The sequence below is a fragment of the Thermobia domestica genome, chromosome 12 (assembly GCF_964235325.1).
Source record: "Thermobia domestica chromosome 12, izTheDome1.hap1.1, whole genome shotgun sequence".
Lineage (NCBI taxonomy): Eukaryota > Metazoa > Arthropoda > Insecta > Zygentoma > Lepismatidae > Thermobia > Thermobia domestica.
Window position 1 is genome coordinate 203,246,116 of NC_137465.1, and position 16,550 is coordinate 203,262,665.

The following is a 16,550-nucleotide window of genomic DNA, read 5'->3' on the forward strand; positions in this document are numbered from 1 at the left end:
TTCATATTAAATTCTTTTAATAATTTTTGTGTGCCTTACTTTAAAGCCTTTAATTTTCTTAGTGACCCCGACAATGTAGTTTTTCTGCCTTTCTAGCTTTTAGGGAATTATTGTAACATATTTGAAACTAAAGCTGAAATAAGTAAAAATAATGGAATTGCTTAAAAGTAAACATGCCTTACTTCAAATGAAATGCTAATAACTTTAAGATTCAGTATAAAATGTTTGAGAATTCCCAGAGTTTTAAAGTCTAATATACAATCAACAATTAATAACCAGAAACTAAGCATTTTTATATCACTGTAATTTAGGCACAGAACTACGATTTTAAGAAATGAATTTGCATGATGAGTAGAGTCCGGATTTCCATGCACAAATCAACTCCAAGATATGTATGCAAATATACACGAAAAATATCAAAAATATGCACTGAAATATGCATGAAAAATTTTAACATATTCGCTGAAATATACACTAAGAAAGTAAAATCTCAATTTCGTACAAAAATATCTTACCTTAATGACGTCTGTTGTAATTAACTGTGTACGCCTTTCTTACGTTTTCTTTTGTAAACTCCCTGCGTTTATCAGTAACGTTTTGTAGATCGAAAAGTTCCTTTCTACATCAGCAGAAGTTACTGGTGCATGTGAACAACACCACTCCTCCAATTAATTGTTTTCAAGATTAAGTTCATTTGCAATGTTACAGATTGTTTTCTATCTGGGATTATTGCCTAATATTTGGCGAAGTTTATCTGAGACTATTTTCGCAACACCGTGAGTTTCACTGGACAAAGTCTGCGATAATTCACCCAACTGCAAATGCCTGGAGGAGTGAATGCTGCAAAGCATTGTTATGGGATTCCAACTGCCTCATAATTTCACATATTCTTGGGGAGTGGTTGTGTTACCACTTGTACAGAAACATTTTTGTGATACATATATAGTAGCTGCATTATTGGGATTTAGTGAGTGTACAACTGCCTTCACTTGATTTAAGGTATTTTCATAATACGACACAGCTTCTAGCCAGGAGCCCCATTGAGTTAACACTGGTATCTGATGTAGCGGAACAGTTTTCGCAACTTCGTGAAAGATATGTAAGCGCGATGGAGTTTTCACAACTACTTTGTTTACATTTGGTACAAACGCGTCTATTTCTAGATATTGGCATCAGATTGTTTCTGCTATGCGATGAAGAGACGTGCAATACAAGTCAGATGGACTAATTTAGGATACAACACTTTATTCTATCATTCTATGCAACATTTTATTCTACATTTATTCTAGAACGTTTTATTCTTCTTTTTATATACAAAGTGATTCAGTTTACTCTAAATACAACCTACTTTCTTGTGATGTACTCTAAGATATGCTAGTATGCAGCAATAACATTCGGAAATATGCAATATCCTGTAAAGTTTACGAAATATGCATGCACTTCGAAATTCACTCAAAATATGCACTTATTTGCGCTATCATATGAGTCATATCAAACGAATCCTTACAGGTCCGTAGGAAAGAAAAAGATATTTTCCGTACGTTTCTGCATGTTACTATAAACATGCATTTTGCATATAAATCCGGGCTCTAATGATGAATAATGAGCACAACAGAAACAATCTTTTATCTTTTAGTTTTGACCGGAGTTATATGTTATTTAAAAGAAAATGTAGTAGCTAATATACGACGTTTTTTTGTCATATATATATATATATCCGACACTGCTTGACTTCGTTAGTCTCACGACAAGCGGTATTCTAGTGTGGCTAGGGGATTAGTCTTTCCTGTAGTTACTGACTATACAAAATTATCTTGTTATTATCTGATTATGTTTACCAGTTAAATAGTACAGAAGCCTATATAACGGAATCATGAAAAACAGCGACTCACCTATGACTTCCAGATAATATCCTGCTATCTTGGTGTAGTTTTTGCTGAGACAAGTATAGGTGCCTGTATCGTTGACCGTCAAATTTCGAATGAAGTAAACATTCTTACAATGGCCGTAGCGGTTGTACACCAGCGAGCAGTTCAATGGGATTCCGTCCTGAAACAATAATAATTTATAGGTATTAGATAGAGACAATTCGAACTGAAGAAGAGATTGTTGGTGCTCACGTTACTCGAGTCCACGTTAAACTGTAGGTACACGTATCATAGTCTACAAGAGTAGTTGCTATTAAACTCTAAGCTCTATACAATGACTCATTCTCGATGCCTGTAGATAACCGTTTTTACTTTCACATCACAAGAATTGTTGGATAAGGAAATTATATCCTAAACACTATGCCACCCACCTAACTGTGCAGTAAAAATGATTGCAGCGGTCAGAGGATAAAGCTGTAATCCTTGTGAGCAAGTGATTACATCGGACTTTGAAATTATTTCGTTTATTGGCATTGGATATAGCTAGGAAGGCATTTTGAACATAGAAGGAAGGCACTCAGTACCTAGTATACGACTAGCTGGACTGAGGAAAAACTGAAAAGTCTTAACCAGAATTTTTTTGTAATCAAAGAGTTATGTTTCGTAACTTGAAGAATTATAATAGAGAATGATTATTGTTCGAAACTTAATTAGTCATGGTTATATTTCAAGGAATAATTTCTGTAGTTAGGAATACTGTTACTTTAAGAGGAACATACGTAGAACATCTAAACAATAGAAATATAGTTTGTTGGAGCCTCGGTAGTAATTAAAAAGAATATGTTAGATGCATCTATCTACCTACATTATTGATATAAAGCTACATTGAATTAAACAAAAGCATTAATACAACCAGAATTTGATTTGAATGAGTTAAGCCTGTCTAGAAGGAAGACTCCCATGTACATGGACTCGTATATTGTCTCTTTACATAACTGATAATTAAAGGTTTTTACTTACAGCACCAAAGAGGAGTTAGGTTCTGTGTTGACCATGATGATGACTTGGCATTGAAATTAATCAGTCTACAAATTTGACGATACTGATGATACTGACAATTCTACTGCTTCAGACTGTTCTGACGCTTCTGACCCTGCCCCCTTTTTTTGTGGTCAGTTTATATATTTCAATCTTGACCTTTCACTTGTATGATTTTCCTGATTGTTTCTATATTCCGGCGTTTACACTTTCATTTCTCTGAGTTCACTTCCTTGAAAGTGAATTTGCCTGTTTTACAGAAACTAAGTCATTTGCTTTACTTTCAATAAATATTTTAATATACATAGATTTTTTTTAGCATTACATTACAGAATGGCTAGGTATGGATTCAAAATTGTATAGCAGGGACACTAGGCGTTCGTAAATCGGGGCTGGTAGCGTTGTCCAGCAACACATTTCTCTTGGAGGTAAGGGAACATCCAATACTATGATGATTAATTTTGTATCTGCCAACTGCACTGGGTTCAATCCCTGGTCATATTGGACCCCACTTTGATAGAAGAACCCGTCCGCATACTAAAAAAATATATTTGAAGCTCTTTCCAAAGCAGGATTTCGAAAATAAATAAAAAAAATAATTGGTCAGTGTTATGACGAAGCTAGAGTAATGGTATGATATAAGGAAGGTGTTCAAAAATCAAGAAACAGCCCCTTAGCACCGATCGATGAATAACCTTTCTAAACTAATAAACCTAATATAAAGCAATTTGTGTTGATCTTTCACTTGGAAAGCACGACTAAATTTTGGAGGGTCCAGCCCCCAAGTGCCCCTTGTATAAGTATGGATCTGCCCCACACATGCATTGTAATGTAGATTGAATTTTTTAAAAAAAAAAACTCCCAAGAAATGTCTCTGCATCTCAGCTTGCCCCCTTAACTACGTGGACGCCTGTTCGAAAAATATGAAATTATTTGCACAATTTCAACATTTTTCCAAACGAAAATTCAACTACAGTATAATATTTAACAACACGCAAATATTATCCTACTATGTTACTACGAACCAAAAACAGTGCTAAAACTAACTATGGCCTATGGAACGCGAAGGTTCAATGCCGCGTTCACAGAAGCCCTCCATTGACTTCTGTCCATAACCAACTGGATCCAGCTTCAACTTTCTATTCCTATATCTACAAGACCCATCTTAATATTGTCCTCCCATTTGCGCCTGGGTCCTCCTAATGGTCGTTTTCTGATTGGTCTTCCAGTCAAAACTTTGAAAGTATTCTGGCTGCATGACCTACTCATCTGAGCCTCAGGCCCGTATCCAGGGGGGTCTAGGGGGCCGGACGCCCCCTAAATTTCGGCTCCCCCCCCTAAATTTCGGCTGCCCCTCTAAAATTGTCACGGTAGGCTGGCAAATAAACTATAATATGGTGATGAACTATCGGACAATTTTCTCAAAAAAAAAAGGGGGGGACAATCACATTAAAAATGGGAATCTGATTACGTTAACATACCAGCACCTAATGACAGTGTCTATCTGTCTGATATTTTACAACCTTATTCTTAAACCGTGTTCGATTGGAAAAGGGAGTTAACAAATACAAAAGTCACTTACTTTAAACCACGACACTCGTAGCTTCCTGGGTTCTTTGTCTAAACAAATGAATTTCACAGCGAATCCAACTGGCTTTGTAATGTGAACCACAGGGTAGATTTCTACACTATTGTTTCTGGTGACAGCTTTGAAATCTAAAAGAAATATAAAAAGTATATGAAATTGAAAAAATGGCTCTTTCTTATGCGTTTCGTGTAAACTAAAGCACAAGTGTTGTTAGTTATTCCAAAAGTATCTACTTGAAAATATTGGACTTCGTGTATAAATACATAGAACTGACATATATATATATACATACATATATATATATATATATATATATATATATATATATATATATATATATATATATATATATATATATATATATATATATATTAGGATTGTGCAAATGAAATGTCCGCTTTGATTATCTGGTGGAAAATACCTCAGCAACAAAACACAGCGATGGATTAAGGCTACAAACTCATTACATCTACAGCAATCATCTAGAGCAGTGATCGCCAAACCGTCGATCGCGAGCAACTAGTACCTCGCGGGAACATTTTCGGTAGATCGCGCTAATCTTGATTCTTCCACTGAGCTGACGCTAATGATAGGGGGCGCAGATGACAACTGCTCCAAGGATGTTATAAATAGAGGATCTGCCCATATGTATGGTCATCCTATTAAATCGATGAAGCTAAAAAACAACCAAGCATCGATACGTCTGATTGGCTACTCTCGTTTCCCTCATCGTCTGATTGGCTACTTTCGTTTCCGCCATGATTGTTGGCTCAAAACATTGCGATCCTATTGGGCGGAGTGGGCAGAGTAGGAGTGGCGAAACTGTGACGTATGGCTTCAAGATTTTGTTGTAAGGGCAGATCCTCTATTTTATAAGATCCTTGAACTGCTCGTTTCTCCCGCCCAACTGCCATTGTCACCCTCATCTCACAGTTGATTGTATCCGCGTGCGGTTGTGCACGTTATGTTTTTCGTGTGTATATTAGACATTTACTAACTTGGAAAGTTTAATTTCATATTTACTAGAAATGTAAGTTTATAGGCAATAAACAAATGTAAGGTTTTAAAAAATGTTGGTAGTTCTTTTGGTTGGAAGCTCACAGTAGGATTTAAAAAGGGTACGGTAGCTCAGAAGATTCATAACTTTAGCGACCAGTGGTCTAGAGTATCCAAACAGCCAGAAGGCACAACATCGTATGAAAGTACACAATGCAAATCACACAATTGCGAGTGGTTTTCCTTCATGTACTCAAATTGCGACTTTCTACACAGCAATTCAATAAATAAATAAATAAATAAATAAATAAAAAAATTACAGTGCATTTGGATCAGTAATGACGAATGAACACATTATTCGCCGTTGGTTAGTCAAATTTCGATCCCGTGATGTCACTACAAAATGAATCCCATCGGCAGCGACCAACATCGTGTTGGTATGAGTTCCTCAGTCACACTGTGGAGGCAAACCTTTAGGAAAACTATTGGTTGTAGATGAGTTAAGCAGACACCATATCACTCGTTCAGCTGCTCTGTGTAATAGGAAAGGTAAGAAGTTGGACTTGTGTGCCACGTGGGGGGGGAAGGGGTGCAGTTCTGTGAATAATAACTGGAAGAATATTTCTGCATCGAATTATCCTCGGGATGAAAAATGAACGTACTCTGAAAATCGTAAACGGTCAAGATAATGGTTGGATTATGGGGATAAGGACAAAATCTCGCGGCCGAAACATCGACGCCCAAAATCTCGCCGGCCAAAACCTCGCGGGAAAAAATCTCGCCGGGCCAAAACCTCGCGGGAAAAAATCTCGCCGGGCCAAAACCTCGCCGACCAAAACCTCGCGGGACAAAATCTCGCCGGGCCAAAACCTCGCCGCCCAAAACCTCGCGGGACAAAATCCCGCCGGGCCAAAACCTCGCCGCCCAAAATCTCGCCGGGCCAAAACCTCGCCATCCAAAAAACATCGCGTGGCCAAAACCTCGCCGCGAATGAAACTTTTCTTTAAAATTTACCCAATGAGTTTCTTAATATGCAATTCCACATTACAAATAATAATAATAATAATAATAATAATAATAATAATAATAATAATAATAATAATAATAATAATAATAATAATAATAATAATAATAATTACAATAATAATAATAATTACAATAATAATAATAAGAAGAAGAAGAAGAAGAAGAAGAAGATACAAAACATCGTGTGTGGGAGCTTTCTCGGGTTATTCCCGTTTCCTCCCACTTTCTTTATTCGATCATTTCCTTCATCCTGGTCATCTACGTCTCCTTTAACCTGCAGGACATAATCAAGGGACGTCGTAAAAATTCATATATTATTTCATACTTTCATAAATATTATTAGATTTTTGTTAAAATGTTAAGTTTTTGGATGTTCCAAAGTTCACAAAACTAACCCCGTTAGTTGTCATAACTTTCCTTATGCAGACTTTCTTTCCCTATAACCAGTTTTAAAACATCCTGTCGCCCTACCTTCACATTGAAATCCTCTAATACACAAATAGAATTTTCATATGGTATCGCGGGAATTGGTCAAATACCCGTGATACTTCTTCTGAAACAGCGTCTTTTATACCGTCATCCTTATCATCTGTTGGAACATTTACATTTTGGTCAGGCGAGATTTTGGGTATGGCGATATTTTGGGGCGCGAGGTTTTGGGTGGCGAGGTTTTGGACAGGCGAGGTTTTGGCCCCGCGAGATTTTGGCCCCGCGAGATTTTGGCCCGCGACGTTTTGGGAGGCGAGGTTTCGGCCAAGCGGGGTTTTGGCTAGGCGAGATTTTGTCCCGCGAGGTTTTGGGCGGCGAGGTTTTGGTCAGGCGAGGTTTCGGCCCGGCGAGATTTTGGGCCGCGAGGTTTTGGGAGGCGAGGTTTTGGTCCGCGAGGTTGTCGCCGCGAGGTTCTGTACCCAAACCGGTTTTCTAAAGCACCTCTGCACCCACAGGTGTTCTTGCTGGTATGATGGTCTATGGTGGGAATGATCCACTGTATGTTTTTCAGAGTAGGTGAAACCATCAATCTAGATCGTTGCAATACTAAACTCCATGAAATTCACCTCAAACATCCACCAATGGTTAACAGAGAAGAATCCTCCTGTTGCATGATACTGCTCTCCCACATGTCGCGCAAAGGACGGTACAGGCTCACCATGAGTTGCACTGTGAAACCCCTTCTCATCTACGGTATCCTTCCCTACTGTTTACCACCTCTTCAGCATCTGAATGACTTCTTGAGAGGAAAGACCTTTTCTATGATTGGGTGATGCAATGTCCAATTGAAGTCTTTGCGTCGGTGACTCCAAACTTTTCACCTCAATCGTTTTCTAAACGACGGCAAAAGCACTGGGTGTAGACGATGACTATTTTATTAACCAGATACTGTAGTTTTCATTTTTTCCCTTGGAAATGACACACCTGGGGCGGAAATTTCATTTTAACCAACCTAACACTTGTTTATAATATTTACAAAGATTATACATAGCATACTAAGCTTGTTTTTTGGTCTGTCTGAAGTTAAAATTCTTTGAAATATAACGCCTCGGTTTAGACGTCCAATATTTTAACAGCAGGTTTTGTTCCTCATAACCTCAGTACAAATCACTAGTGTTCAACTGCCGGCGTAGAAAGCCTGTTACTTTATCCAGAAAAGTTAATACTCTATCAATTTAACTTGCAGAATAGAAAGAAAATTTTAAGAATTTAAGAAGAACCAACCAACAAAGCATTCATCTTCTTAGACTTTGGCTGGCAATGAACCAAGATGATAGGATTGACAGCCATAGTCAACACACAGACTATATACTGTATGAAAGCGTAATGTACCTCATTCCTTTAAAATAAGAAAGTAGGTGGAGGCAAAGAAGAGCATTTTCTACCTACTCGTATTCTGTTGCGGTTGTTGGACGTTGAGGAAAGCCCCGTGGAATGTAGAAGTCGCATTGTTGGTGGTCAAACAAATGTAGTAGCCAGCATCTTCTGTTCGAGCCGAGGGAAAGCTCAGCTTACTCGTGTGTGCGTCTTCTTCCAGTAGAACATGATCACTTGGATGTATTACCTACAAAGAACACGCAAATTACTTTGTTAGTATACACTCCCTGTATGCAATGGCGGCGGTTGGACGTTAAAAGTGGGAGGGCAAGACATGATCTGAATATTTGCATATAAATTTTATTTTTCCTGTTTGTTTCTAATATTTTGTTTGACAAAAGGTTGTATAGCTAATAGCAGTAGCGTACCCAGGAATTTATTTCGGGGGGGGTTCAAACTAAATATGAAGCTATTTTATATTAAAATTGCTAAAATTGCCCCTAAAATTAGGCTAAATTTTTAAAAAGTCGAAATTTCGGGGGGGGGGGGTCCGGACCCCCGTGTCCCCCCCTTCCGTACGTCCCTGGCTAATAGGATACTATCTTTTTCACTTAAAATACCGTATATAGTATTTCATATTTTATTAAATAAATTGACAAGAGCAAGAGCAACGCCAGTAGGTACTAGCCCTTTATACTCTTAAACAACAAAAGTGTAAGAAGAGATTTGATTCCTTGCTCATGAGTATCTTAAAATTCTGTCTGGAAAACTGTGTGATCACATTATTGAATAACAAATTTGCAAAACAAATAAATTGAAAGGATAATATTAATCATAGTAATAAATAATGATGCTGGTTTTGCAAAAGTCATATTGAAACAGGGATTAATGTACAACTTAATTTTTAATTTCACACATGCTATTAAATGTATGTTATTACTCTTAGAAAACGAGACAGTAAATACTACAAGCATATGCTATGACATTTAAAGAAATATTTGCTTTTGCAACTTCCCGAAACATGTTCGTTGCCATTAGGTGCAATTTTCACTTTCAGGGAGCACATCAAAACACAACAATACTTACACTTAGAATCACTCCATACTCCAGTTATACAAAATAACACTAAAACCTTAGAATTATGTTGAATTCACTAAATTTAATTGCATATACACTCGTACACCTCTAACACACAACTTCACTCATATATTGCACTACAAAACAATGGAAAAGAAAGAAGTTGTTTCTTATTACGCTTTTTTCCCTTACTTTAGAAAGAAGAAAATACATTTAAGGAACTGTCAATTTTTGTGCAATTAAAAAATAACTTGTGAAAGACTTTTTTTTTTTTTTTTTGTTTTGTTTCGCGAAATGCTCTCTGAATTAGTTTCAAAGCAGCTGACTAATATATCGAGCGAGCCCTTGTAAGAAGGAAATGTATGCTGAAATTGTTGTGCTCCAATAGATTCATTTTGGGGTTATAATCTGTAGCAATTAAAATGCAATTCCTGTAGTTTTCTTTACTCCACGGGAAGACATACTCACTGAACGGCAAATATATGGCACCATTTTTTCTATGAACCAGTAAATACATACAAAAACTTTACTTTTCTAAATGAAACTATATACATTAGTGCGTTACTTAAAAAAAGTGCGGGGGCAACTGCCCCCCTTTGCCCCTCCTAATCGATGCCCATGCCTGTATGCAAAACTTACATATAAATATAGTGTAACACTTTTGACATTATCTAGGAGCGATTTTTACTTAGGGGTTGCCAGGATAACCCCATAATATTAGTTTTTTCTTATGTCAAGCGAACGATCAGCTAAATATGACTAATCTTAAAATATTCTATATTTGATTTTGTTCTATTAGGTCTCTGCAAAGGAACTGACGTGTGGCCCTATAAGAAGTCAGATGCGTTCGTTGTATTGGACGAATACTAATTGGCCAGTTCAAATGAATACGTTTGTAATGAAGTTATAATTACTCAGTTATTGAAATCCTAACCCTAATTCTCTAGCTATCTCTTCACTCAACGTTTCTAGTTTCCTAGTAACATTATTAGTATTACCACCTATGTATCATACCAAAACGTTATGTGGTTAAGCACACCGTATAAAATATTAGCCATTCTCCTACAACTTATCTAATGCTTTGCGATGAGCTTGCATTCAGTAATTTTTTGTTGCCTGTGAAAATGATTTTCCCTGACAAAACTTGAGAATCATGGGCCATTCCCCTGAATTAGAATATTTTACCGACTACAGTTGTGTTGTAATTTTCAGTTCACATTGTGTTAGACTATTCCTTGTAGACATGTTGGGCACTCTATACAAACAGGTCAACTTCATTTGTTGTGTGCTCTTGGGCACATCCAAACACAATGGCCCTTTTAACCACTGACTTAGACACCTTACACCTTTGATTCGACTCATATTGACGAGCTGCTTCTATAAACCAAGTAACACACTCACTCCAGGTAATTGCAGTGGCAATGCGTCAGCGGTAATGGGTCATTTTGTTACGTATTTTTGGATCCACGACCATTGACATGCCGCCTATAATGATAGAAATGATAATAATGACCAACGTTAGTTCCAGAGAGAACGGACCTAACTTCTCTTTTGCCCGGTGTACCTATATTGAAAGTTTTAATACCTCGTATGTGACGCCATTTTGTCTAACAATGTCGTTTCCTGTAATGTTGTCATGAAGACGTCTCAGCCATCGAATATCGGTAGGAGATCCATTGTCGACATGGCACTCTAGTTTCGCAGGAGATCCGGCTTCCACGGTGACATTCTCCATTAGATACACGAAAGGAGTCCTCTCTGAAACGAGAATACAAACAAAGATTTAATTGAAACTACAATTGCAAAAGCGACATTGAGTTACATTTAGATCAAACTAAGTTACAAACAGATCTTGGATTTGTGACAGATATCTGTGTACCTCTGGATATCTAAGGATATAAATATGCAACTGAAAGAAAGCTACTTTGAGGTTACAAAACCTAGCCCATTCCTTTATTTCAGCGCTTTCAATTTCCACTTTGTCGCATACCGTTTTAAACACAAGAAAAACGAACTGGCTACGCAACCTTTCTTCTAGTGGGTTAGTGTAACAAAACCCAGTAGTTGGCTAAATTTTACAGACATTATACGAAAGCCATCCACTGGTGCCACTTGAAATTACTCGCTTGTAATTATGTCAAAGATCGAATCATGCAAATAGTCTACATTGAGGGACGGAAAATATCATTACTTGTATAGTTAAATTTAAAGTAAAGAAATTTTCTCGGCACTCTTGATGTTACCATGCGACATTCAGTTTGGAAAGATCTACCATCAAGCAACAAGTAGATTATTCAGTGGTGTATTTAGGGGAATGGCTTCCGGGCTTAAGCCCCTCCCCGAAATCTTACTTACTATAGTAAAGTATATGAAATATCTTGCAGAACTTTCACATTTTCAGACAAAGCCCCCCCGAAAGTTAGCAAAGCCCCTCCCGAAACAAAATCGTAAATACACCACTGAGATTATTGTATAACAAACAGCACTGCAGTTGTGTAAAAATGCTATCAAAAATACTTTTGTAGCTATTTTTGATAGAATTTTATTAACCTACATTGTAACACATTGTCTCCAGCATATTACCTCCAATACAGAATCTTAACGGATTTTATGTGTTCTTACATTGATGGTGTTCTCGTTAAATGTTTATTGACGACATATTTTAATGAGGAATGAAGGTAGAGCTTAAGTACCGATACTACAATATTTAGGGTTAAAAAGACACGTATGTTACCTATTTTTATTTTGTAGAAGTGAATTGCTTGACACAGAAGCAAGTTTTATATTTTGGTTTAATGGTCTTTTATTGAGCATTTAGAAAATGTACTGTGTTTAATGTAGTTCTGTGAATTTGTGTATGCAAAGAACATATTTCTCTCTCTTATTTGTTAGTAATCTGTTGTTGATGATGTAGATCGCTTTTCTCTTATTTACCTGGAAAGGGCTTGTCTTGTAGATTGATGAATGATACCAGATGCCAAATCTACTGGATTTATTATTTATCCAGTGCGATTTAGAATGGGGATAGATGGTGATTCAGAGTGTTAATTTTTATAGGATAGGTTAAGATAGAGTTAGCGTTTCAGATTCGGCCGTTTATTTTTTAAAGGTTAAGGTGTTGCTTTGCTAGTTATGGCTGATTATACTAAGAGACCAAAGTGCATCAAATTAGCAAGTTTGTAGTTTATATGCCACGGAAGAGATAGTACTGAAACGTGGAAATGTACTATCTGTGAGGTTTTAAATTTATAATTTCGACGTGTGCAGAAAATGTTGGTTTGAGAAAATATGTTTTATTAGCACAAATAACTAGGAAGGTTTTATAGTTTGTTACAATTTGTTGCATGCGCGGTTTTACATGACACGGAAGTTATACAGTGGAGACAATCAAAATAATTTATATATGTAGATATAACGTCATTTTATCTAGCTTGTCTAGACAATTTAACAAGCAAATAGATAAAAAAAAGCTAAGATATCCACGTGGGTGAAATAAACATAAAGATTTTGATAAGATTATAATATTGATTTTTATTTTTATTATCTAAGTTTACATTATTAATGAAGCTGGTTCACCAAAATTCCTTTATAAAGTTACGCTGTCCACATATACGTCCAGGGAACACAAAACCTCAGGAATTACTTGATGGATCACCGTCAATTTTGGCCAGGGTGTAGAGGGTTCAAAGTTAGGGATGGAGATCGTTGATCCATCCTTTTGATCCGAAGATATCACCCCCTCCCCCCGTTAAAATACATGAATTGCCCCCTTGGTCGTATGGACCCTACCTAAAAGTCATACCGTTCAGTGATTTTCAATATTAATCTGCATATCAGTGTATACACAGCATTGCTTTCGTTAACAAGTGCTTCACCTTGAGTCGCTTATAAAATTAGCCAGAATAAACTTTTGCCGATCATTGTTTTAGAAGGGTTTGTCCAGGATGTTTTGGTGTCGGGCTAATAACGATGAGTATGATCACCGTTAAAGAAATAGCAATCTTTCTGAAAGGAACTTACTTAGGAAACATCAGATCCTCCTTATATTTAGCCAGAGCCCATTCTGCAAAATTGCATCTGGCGTTCTGAGTGAAAGTTCTATGGGACTATTAGAAAAATATATATTCCCGTTTCCACGCTGATGGTAGAATTTCTTAAACAGCTATTGAATTACTTTCGAAGCATAGGCGTAAATAGTGCCCCCGCAATCCTGTGGCGTGGGGACCGCACAAGCTGCAAGGCCAAAAAATATACAGAAAGTACGCAGGGGCGGACCAGGCCAAATTTTTCCCCGGGCAAAGTGACATCTTGGCGACCTCCCCCCTAGTACTAGCCTATATTTTACATTTTATCATAGTGTTCTTAATATTTTAAACCCATTTTTCAAAAAGACACTCATTACCTAGGAAAACTTCACAAAGAATATGCCCCGCTATAAACAATACGAACTCCGCCCCCCCCCTTGCTTGGTGTAGTGGCTAGCACGCCTCTATTCTGTCTCTGGTCCAATTCCCGGTGAATTAATGTAGAATCTGCATATTCATTCCACTTTAACCTCTCCGCTACAACTGGAAGTGCTAGAAATCTACAACCACTTCCGGTTTCAATATTAGTTGAAAAATATTACGTCACACAAACCAAATTTCTTCACGTGGTATACACGTGACACTGCTACATATTACAAACTCTGACTAAAATAGATTTTACTTTCTCTATAAAAGAAAGAAGACATAACTGAAAATACCTGTCACGTTGAGTTCATACTCTTTGATTTTCCTTTTGTGCATGTCGTAACAAGTATAGACGCCAGACTCATTGGATGACAATTCCCTAATATCCAAAATATTCTTACAAGATTCATCCTTCGTTGAGGACAACGAACAGTTCAAAGGAGATCCGTTCTGAAAGAAAAAAAATGTTTATTTATGTACGTAAGTGCCAAGCACTCTCATATACCAGTATATATTATTCTTTCATCAAAATATTCAACACAGTTAAAACCAATAGCAGAAAGTGACCAGTGGTTACAATACCAAAGGTCACATATCGCTTTTCCTGCTTATAAGCGTTACTTTAATACAAAGAAAATACGGATGAACAGGAAAATAAATTTTCATATTTACTGATTTACATTCGCTATTATTACTAAACGTTCAGTTGCTATTCACTTTCAAACATAATGCATAATGCACACTCAACGTACAGGGTGGCCACAAAGTTCCGTTGCCCCTTGATAAATGTTAATGTAAGTTTACCCGCTATCCCTTTGGAAATGCTAGTAATGTAGGGTTTTCCATTGTTCTAGATTGTGTGAGCGACGGCTAATACTTCCAGTTACAGGATTGAAGAACGTGTTATTGCAAGTTGTTGGGTGCACGAGAGGAACCACACAGGTAAGACAGTGGCACAAATGCGTGCAGATTTTCGGACAAGGTTTCAACGAGATCCTTCCCCGAAACACCACTTACGTTTACGTATGAAGAGTTGGAACAGAATTCTCCGCATGATATGATGATATGGCCAGGCGTAGACAGGAGACGAGTGTTTGGGGTCATTCTTTTTCGACGGTGTTGTGAACCACCAGCGATACCTGGACATATTGCAGAACTGGTATGTTCCTCTCTTGGAGGAGCACGGAATCAAAGAGACATGTTGGTTTCAGCATGATGGAACACCTGCCCATTATGCCCTCGCCGAATATCTTACGGAACTCTATCCTGGGCATTGGATTTGTCGTGTTAGGCTGGATGTTATAACGACTCACCAAGGGTAGTCGTCAACCTGGTTCGATCGTTGATATATGAATCTCGAGTGGTAGTAGTAGTTTGCATGTAAAAATATCTTTAATAATTATACATATTATTATTCTCACCTTTTCTATCAAAATTATAACGTCGATGAACGGTATCAAATGGTTTATTAGTTGATACACTTTTATGTATTCTTATTCAAAATTGTCATGCACACATACAAGATGATTAGGTATCCATAAACAACTACATAGCAACTAACTACATAACACTATCCCATAATATATCTTTTTTACATATATTAAAAACATTCTTCTTTTGTTATTATTAAATTAACATTCTATTAAGTATATTGCTTATGTATGAGCACTTTCTGCCCAAGGTGCAGGTAATTATTAATCTATCCAAAGTATTTCGTTATATAAAATGTCGCCCGACAATTGGACTGAATATAAAAGTCATAAGCAAGCTTGGCTTTTATCTTCAAGAACCACTGGTCCGTTTACAATAATGGTCTTACATTACATATGTTCATCACATTTTGATCGCCCCTCGTATGTATCTTCATTACATATCATAGATATAAATATATTTATAACAAATCTTTCATTTCATTAATACTTATTTTTTTATTTTTTTATTACATTAATTATATTTATTTCATTATCATTCATTATATTATTATTATATTTTATTATTAAAACGTCGTCGCCTATTTATTTAATCTTTGAAGGGTGCGAAGTCAAAATCGTAAGAAGCAATTACAGTTAAAACATGAGTTACCATTATCCAGGGCGCATTATATAATAATTATATTAGGTGATATTTTAAAATAAACATTGGATCAATAAGGCATCAAAATATAGAAGAATTTCATTCAAGATAGTCGTTGAATAATTAACTTAATTGGATGAATCTTATACTTAACATAATCTTTGGCAGTTAAGTTTTCAACACAAGTCAATCTAATATAAATAATCTTTGCTTTTAATCAATTATGAATCGAATTATGATTCTTCACATTAACAAAAAAAAATCATTTGAAAATTAACTTTCCAGTCTATCTAAAACTATATTTAAGCACTTCAAGTATTCATAAGAGTCGTTTTCATTATCAACATTAACTCATAAAATTGAAAATAAAAGTTCACAAGAATCTATAACTGATATGGGTTTAACCTAATTTCATTAACGGTAATCAGCTTACATTCATACTTGCATATGATTCTAATAAAGTACATTGTACTGCACAATCATGATTAGGTTCAACAATATGTTGTACATGTATTTCATCGTGATTCTGATTTCGATACGAAGTGCCATCTCTTGACCTCCAATTACGTCTATCCATGTAGCTTGTTGTATTCCTGTAATTTCGCCCTATATTTCGATTGTTTTTAA

At 36.5% G+C, this 16,550-nt stretch overlaps 1 protein-coding gene across 1 annotated transcript in view; it reads right to left on the reverse strand.

Annotated features, from left to right (window-relative positions):
* LOC145666945 (fibroblast growth factor receptor-like 1) overlaps window positions 1–16,550 on the reverse strand; it is a 90,005-nt gene that overhangs the window by 10,274 nt on the left and 63,181 nt on the right. The window contains exons 4-8 of the mRNA XM_081734565.1: window positions 14,144–14,300; window positions 10,985–11,157; window positions 8,395–8,569; window positions 4,489–4,622; window positions 1,893–2,049 (exon numbers count right to left, since the gene is read on the reverse strand). Of these exons, the coding sequence (XP_081590691.1) occupies window positions 1,893–2,049; window positions 4,489–4,622; window positions 8,395–8,569; window positions 10,985–11,157; window positions 14,144–14,300 (796 nt within the window). The remainder of the gene's footprint in view (window positions 1–1,892; window positions 2,050–4,488; window positions 4,623–8,394; window positions 8,570–10,984; window positions 11,158–14,143; window positions 14,301–16,550) is intronic.